We start from the raw sequence: 7,643 nt of genomic DNA, 5'->3' as shown, positions 1-7,643 counted from the left end.
TGGATCAGAACATGGATCATTCTGCTGGTATTGATCACTGAGAACATCCAATCAGTAACATTCTAAATATTCTCTATGAACACGTTGAACACTTTCTACCAGCATTCCTGTCTCCACCGTTTACAGTAGCGGCATCATGGTGATGTTCCTCATTGTTCTCCATTAAAACAAGGAGCTGACTGAAGCAGCTGCTCGTCATCGATTCATTCAGGGCAGAAGAAGAGTCACGTGACGCCTCCTTTAATGAGAACAGAGTCTGAAGCATAAAGTCTGAGTCGACAGAAAGTTGAACCTCCTTTGTGATACTCATTATCCCTGATTGCAGCTTTGGTTTTTGTCAAGCCGATTTACACAAAGAAAGCCTGGATATGTTGAACTGGCTTCGTCATACAGCCCTCTGCACTAACAAGGATTAACTGCAAAACATAATTTATGAGCAAATTTCTATTAAATAGCTTCTGTGTTGGAGCTGCAACAATTACGTGATTATGTGTCAAATAATACATTAATTATCTATTTTGATAATCAATCAGTTTAAGTAATTTTAATTAAATCAGTCTAATTTATGTGATTTCAACTTCTTCAATGGGAATATTTCCTTCCTTTCCTCCTCTGTGACAGTAAATTTAATATCTTTGGACTGAACAAGACCAGAACCTGATGTTATTTCTCATTTCAGCCACAAGGGGAGCAGTGAGTTCATGCAACATTTTTTATTTAAATGTTTATTTTCTTTCTGATCAGCTGATCTCTGATTTACACATCAAATTTCATCTTAAAAATCCTCCTTAAACAGAAACATCAGTTAACAAACAGAAATAAAACGATTTGAAATAAGTAAAGTTTCTTGAAGCAATTCGTCCATATTCAATATGAATAAACACATGCTTCCACAAAACCTTTATAGAACATTCACACAACCTTCATGAACAGGTAAATAAGGCCGCTGATGAGGCAGGTCAACCCCAGTGCATCATGGGAGGACTAACTACTTCTGATGTTTCACTGCCGACCTGCTCGATGCTAAAACGTTTCTGCAGATCCAGATGTTTGTTTATCTTCGATCAGCTGACCTTCACCTGCTGACATCATCACACAGCTGTCACACCTGAGCCTTCAAGATGAAACGGAACAAGAAAACAAAAACAAACCAACACAAAGCGGCGAGAAACACACATGCAGCCCCTCACCTGTGTCATGTGACCAAGACTCCGCCCCTCTATGACATCAGATGACATAAATTAAGAATAAATAAATTTGAGTAGACCTCCATGTGAACTCTGCTCTGAGCTGCAGCTACAACCAACCTGTGAGTCAAAACTAGAACAAACCTTCAGAGTTTTGAGGTTCTGCATCATTCTGAGTTGTTTCAGATCTGCTTTGGTTCCTTCTAGAACCCAGCGGAAGGTAGAGATCTATAGTGAATTCCAGAACTGGTGAAACAAACAGGAACATTCTGAAGAACTCCTGAACTGTTCCTCAGTAAACCTAGAGTCTGTCATTTGACTCCCTCCGCACATCCAGAATGACAGCTCTGAATCTAGAACACGTTCTGTGGTATTAACACTGAACAGGTTCTGGACTTAATCTCACTCATGTTTTCTGGTTTCTTTAAGCTGAATTCAAGTTTCTGAATATTGTGCAAAACTAAACCAAGTTCTACAGACTCAGTTAGGACTAGAAAGAACGACTGTATGAGGAAGTCCAAAACCATCATGGATGGCCTCCTGAACAAAACTCTGAAGATAAGTTTTAAACTTTAAAGCTTTTAAAGTTTGAAACTTCTACTGATTCCAGAGTCTGATCTAAAGGTCGGCGTGTTCTGGACTCACTTAAACCCTGACGTTTAGAACCGCAGGCTGGCTGAAGAACTCCAGATGAGTCAGGTGAGTTCTTGAGTTGCAAGGATGAAATCTCATGGATTCACATCTACAACCTCTGAATTCAGAATGTTCCTGTGAGTTCCTGAGTCACGTCTGGAGAACTTTTACTGAAATTAAACTAAAGAATCCTTAAAAGGGTTCTACAAATGTTCTTTCTTTGCTGGACTTCATCATGTAACTGAAGCGTCACAGGTTCGATCCTGCTGCAGCGGGTCTGGATCAGTGTTGGCTCTGAATCCGTCTGTGATTGGTCAGTCCGGAGCTGCGTCCTGTCTGCTGATTGGCTGGTTCTCTGAGGCGCAGTAGGTAGACTTGTGGAAAAGCTTCATGAGGTTCTTGAATCGAAGGTGGACCTGCAGGAAATACCACAATCATCCTTAATTCTGCATTTTAAAATTTAAGCAGGAACAATGTCACAGCTGTGCACCTGGACCCTGAGGCCCCGCCCCCTTTCACCTGTTGGGCAGTCCTGTTTCCCAGCTGGACAGACACCTGTCTGAATGTGCTCTGATTGGCTCCTCTCTGCTGACACGCCGTCAGGATGATTCGGTCAGCGTCACTGAAACAAACAGCCGCGTTGAGTGTGTCAAAACAATTTTACATTTAGTGTCCTGTTTCCAGAAACTTTTATTCTCTGGAATGTTTTCTGATCTTTATCTTTTCAACAACATCTGTATTACCGTGTCCAGGTGACCACCTTCCCTCTGTTTGGCTCCATCTTGATGCATTTGCCCCCAGCAGCTCGTTGCTCCTCCCCCTCCTCTCTGTCATTGGCCATCTGAGGATCAACTGTCTTCCTGTCTGGAGGATTTTGGGAAACGCAGTCTGTGTTGGAGCTGGTTGCTACGGGTGACGAGGGGATGTGTGAAAAGAAGTCACAGACTTCCTGCTGCAGGCGTGGATGGAGTCTGAGCAGAGACGACAGCTGGGAACACAATCAATCAGTCAATCAATCAATCAATCGATACAACGATCAGCAGAAACACTGACTGATCAGTCGATCAGCTAATTACCGATAATGAAAAGACAGAGCTGTCAGATAAAATATCTTAACTGACGATCAGCTGATACCTGTGCCATGTCTTCAGGTGAGGGGGCGGGGTTTCCTTGCAGCACAGACACCACCTGCTGGTAGGGGGCGGAGCTTTGTCCCAGGCTCCGCCTCAGGCATCGAAGAAACCGCCGGCTGCGTTCAAAGAGCTGCTGCTCCAACAGCTACCAGAGAGGAAGAGGAGGAGGAAGAGGAGGAGGAGTTACCACAAGCACTTGAGTGACCTCACAGTGATGTCAGAGTGATGTCACCCACCAGACTGCAGCGCTGCGCCTGTCTGCGGTTTAGAAATGCGGCAAAGTCTCTGAGCAGCTGAGGCCACGGCTGCAGGATGCTGCTCAGCCTGCTGTACAGAAGCTCAGGGGCCTCTAGGGGCCCTGCAGCTGAAAACTCATCCAGAACCTGCAGCAGCTGCTCCGGGAGGCCGGGGCTCACCTGTACGGCATCACACACCTGACAGGAAGCACACAGGTCAGGGTTTAGGAGAACAAAAGTGATGAAGGGAGTGTCAGAATAAGAGCTCACTCTGTGCAGGTAGTCCTGAGCGAAGGCCACATCCTCCGACTGATCGCCACCATCACTGTCAACTGACTCCGCCTCCTGCAAACAAACACCTGATCAGTAAAACTACTGATTATTTCTTCACTGATCATCTGATGATGAACCTTCAGATTATTAAAACTGTTGACAAGAAAAGATCAAAGCAGACTGATCAGTGATGATCAATGATGACTGATCATCAGAACAGTGAAGACGCTAAAGTTCAACCAACGGCTTTAATGTTTTCACGTCACACAGGACTCCATGTGAGCCCAACACATTGATCTCCATCTGACCAGAGGATGTTCTCCAGCATCCATCAGGCTTCTGTTCATGTTCTCTGGTGAACTTTGATGTGGAAGTTTAGCTGTGAGCAGCAGCCAGGTTTAGTTCTGCTCCTCCGTCCATAGAGGNTGTAGAACCATGTTCATGCAGGTGGACTGATGGAAACCACAGCTGGACTCAGTTTGGTGTCACTGATCACAGCTGGGTTCACTTTGGTTCTTTGAGCTTCTACTTTGGAGCCTGAATTTTCAACATAGTCTTTATGAAGGATTTGATTTCAAGATTCATCAGATGAAATCCTGTGTTGTTTAACTCAGAAGTAATCTGATTATCATCAGGTGATACAGTTCAGAGTCATTTGATGTTTAAGTGATATTGCGCAGGGCATCACTGCTGCTGTAGACGGTACATGTGTGTTACCTGTATATATGTGTGTTCCCCGTACACATGTGGTACCTGTGTAGGTGTGTTACCTGTTCCTCCAGTAGTTGGACCCTCGGACATTGTGATGATAGTCCAGGTCGAAGTACGCCGTCAGCAGGTCACGAACTCTCAGACGATCTCTGTTCTCAAGGGTCAGGTGAGGACAGAGACCATAACTACAGACAGACAGGTGAACAGACAGACAGACAGGTGTGGTGAGGCAGCAGTTCCTCTGGTGTCCAGCAGGCGTTGCTGTGATCAATGAAAGAGTCTCACATGTGATCTCTGATGAAGCGTCTCAGCGAGCCGATGGTCAGATAGTCTCTGAAGACGACCACACTGTCCTCAAAAGTGTTGGAGAGTCTGGGAGGTCTGAACAGCAGCACACACCTGGAAACACACGTGACACAAAGATATGACATATATGTAGTGTGTGCGCGCGCACACAGACACGGCATGTTAACATGTGACGCTTGTCCTCAGACTCACTCAGAGTTGATGCCGTGATCTTCAGCCAGTTGCAGATCAGTGCTGTGGGCGAACCTAAACTGCTCTCTGAGGAGACCTGCTGCCTTCAGGAACTCGGCCAGATGAGAGCTGTCTGCACCTGAGAACACACCTGACACACACACAGGTAACAGGTCAGGTAACAGCCACACCTGAAGTGATGTCACTCATTACAGTCTTGATGTTGAGTCGTACCGACAATGCTGGCGTCGTAGTTGTTGACAAAGGCATGCAGATCCTCTTTGGTTCTCAAGAGAGCCGAGTCTGGACCGGTCTGCTTCTTCATGTACTGACAGATCCCCTCTGAGAGCACACAAACACACACATTTACGCACCACCTGTCCACTACCTCTACCTTACTCAGATTCTCCTGAGATGTTCTCTGGCCAGGTGAGATACACGATCCTTCTAAATGGTCTCCTCTGACCGGATGTTGGTCTTTTCAACATGAAGGATCAGCTACTCTTCTCCTCACCTCGTCTTTGTGGCTCAGACCAAACACCCTCCAGAGGAAGTTCATTTCGCTGCTTACGTCTCATTGTGAACAAGATCTAGAGATTCTGAAACTGCTTCTCCTGTTGCAGCATCTCATCTCCAACCTAGACGGACCAACCCACCGGTTCCCACCAGAGAACCATTACGTCAGAGTGGGAGGTTCTAAACCTTACTGTGGTCTGATGAACCCAACAGAACCACATAATCTGCAAAAAGCAGAGATTCAGAGGTTCTCCAGGGAACCTGGTTCCTCTCCAAGTCCACAAAACACATGTGGATGGTTGGTCAAACTCCAATGACCTTCTCTGACGCTCTGCTGGGTCAAGAGCCAGTACACTGTTCTACAGGCAGAACCAAATCCAGTGTTCCTCCTGAATCTGAGGTTCAACAGTCGTCTGAGACGCCCTTCATGGACCTGGACTAAACTTTCAACCACTCAGGTGAGGCTTGCTCCAGAGGGAGGGCTGTATGACGAAGTCAGTTCAACAATCCAGGCTTTCTTTGTGTAAGTCAGCCGACAAAAATGAAAGCTCCAGTCAGAGATCACAGGTATCATGACGGAGGTTCAACTTTCTGTCGACTCAGACTTTATGCTTCAGACTCTGTTCTCATTAAAGGAGGCGTTAAGGCGTCACGTGACTCTTCTTCTGCCCTGAATGAATCGATGACNGACTGATGGAAACCACAGCTGGACTCAGTTTGGTGTCACTGATCACAGCTGGGTTCACTTTGGTTCTTTGAGCTTCTACTTTGGAGCCTGAATTTTAAATAATGTTTGTATTCTCAACGTGTCTAAAATCTGAATATTTACCTGCAGCTGGACGGCAGACGCTCTGGATTCTTCTGAAGATGTTCCTCCATCTTCTTCTCTGGATGTCAGAGTCTCTTCCTTTTTTCTGTCTGGCTCCGCCTCCTCCAGGTTGTCGTCACTTTCTGCAGCACTGGGCGAAGATTCAGACAGCGTCAGGAGGACGTCTCCCTCCTCTTCCTCTTCCTCCTCCTCTTCCTCCACTCTGCGGACATCATTTGCTATCAGCTGAGAGGAGGCCGGGCCTTCAGGAGGAGGTGGCGGTGTGGCAATCAGAGCTTCTCTCCGAGCAGGAGGCGGAGTTAACCTGTTCCTCCTAAGACCTGCCAGCATCTGACAGTGGCGTCTGATTCGGTCTCTGGTTGCCGTAGAGATGGAGGAGGATGTGATGTCTGCAGGACTGTCGGTCCTGGTCAGGAGGAGGCGTTGGAGCAGTGCTTGTGGAGGCGGCGGTGAGGGGGAGGAGTTGGTGGAAGGAGGAGGGAGGGGCTGCTGCAGCAGCACAAAGCCGATTCGGCGGAAGCCGAGGTGATCTGGGAGGCGGGGCGGATACCTGCCGCCAGGGGGGAAGCTGTAGCTGCTGGGGGCAGAGCGCAAGGAGGTCAGCTGACTCTGACAGGGGGCGGAGCCAGAAGGACTGTTGTAGCAGCTGATGGTCGGGAAGATGACGGGAAGACTCCGCTGAGAGCAAACAGACATCATCAACCTGCTGAGATCTGACAGGTTTATGACAGAAAGCAACAAAGATCTGCAGCCAATCAGGAAACACTTCATCTACAGCCTTCCAAATATCAACCAATCAGCTGGTTGTTTTTTTAAGACATCAGAAAATTGTGAAAAATGTGGATCGGCTTTTACCTAAATGTCCTTGTTTGTCCAAAGATATTCAGTTTACTGTCAAAGAGGAGAAACTAGAAACATGACTAAAATGGAATAACTGATTGTCAGGATGGTAGGTGATTAGTCTAACAGCTATAGCCGATTAATGGATGCAGCTCTTGTTTCCTGGGTGTCTGTTCTTGATTTCAGAAAGTTCCTCAGAGTATTACACAAATAGCTGATATTTCCTGTAAATTACAGAACATTTCAGTAAAGCTGGAGACAGACACAGAGACAGCAAAGCATCAGTTGCTGCAGTTTTAATACTAAATGTATATTTGTAAAGACTGGGTTCTTGTAATCCTTATAATCATTGCCTGCTGTCACATGAAGCTAATGTTTAACTTTTTATGAATATTAGCTATCGGTTTCCTTGATAATAAGAATCATGACTGCGCTTCCTCCATCATCAGCACCAAACTAACTATTCTGTGTTGAACCGGTAGATGGTTTCCTACCACCAGCCACAGAGGCATGATGCTCTCGTCTCTCTCCACAGGGGGGCGCCGCTCTGCTGGAGCCACAGGACGACAGGCCACCGGCATCGACCAGAGCAGCCGCTGATACCTGAAGGCCTGCAGAGGAGAGCAGCAGGTGAGTGTGAGAGCTGCAGGAAACAACCAGTGAATGAACTTAAACACATCCGGCTGCTACAAGAAGAAGATCAAGTCTGATGGAACATCGTTTAATCTCTAAGACTCCACGTTTAATGAAACTTTATCTCCTAGAGTTTGTTGGACTGCAGCTCAACATGAAAAAAATGGACAGAGGA

The 7,643-nt window shown here is 46.5% G+C and overlaps 1 protein-coding gene across 1 annotated transcript in view; it reads right to left on the bottom strand.

Moving 5' to 3' along the window:
- Positions 1 to 698: 698 nt before the first annotated feature.
- The window catches only part of gon4la (gon-4 like a), a 19,987-nt gene continuing 13,042 nt past the window's right edge, over positions 699 to 7,643 (bottom strand). The window contains exons 19-26 of the mRNA XM_008299024.1: positions 7,330 to 7,446; positions 5,996 to 6,673; positions 3,460 to 3,534; positions 3,190 to 3,387; positions 2,955 to 3,098; positions 2,564 to 2,808; positions 2,340 to 2,442; positions 699 to 2,236 (exon numbers count right to left, since the gene is read on the bottom strand). Of these exons, the coding sequence (XP_008297246.1) occupies positions 2,135 to 2,236; positions 2,340 to 2,442; positions 2,564 to 2,808; positions 2,955 to 3,098; positions 3,190 to 3,387; positions 3,460 to 3,534; positions 5,996 to 6,673; positions 7,330 to 7,446 (1,662 nt within the window). The 3' untranslated portion in view covers positions 699 to 2,134. The remainder of the gene's footprint in view (positions 2,237 to 2,339; positions 2,443 to 2,563; positions 2,809 to 2,954; positions 3,099 to 3,189; positions 3,388 to 3,459; positions 3,535 to 5,995; positions 6,674 to 7,329; positions 7,447 to 7,643) is intronic.

The sequence above is a fragment of the Stegastes partitus genome, unplaced genomic scaffold, assembly GCF_000690725.1.
Source record: "Stegastes partitus isolate 25-593 unplaced genomic scaffold, Stegastes_partitus-1.0.2 Scaffold1371, whole genome shotgun sequence".
Classification (NCBI taxonomy): domain Eukaryota; kingdom Metazoa; phylum Chordata; class Actinopteri; family Pomacentridae; genus Stegastes; species Stegastes partitus.
This window is presented reverse-complemented; position numbering and strand designations above follow the sequence as displayed.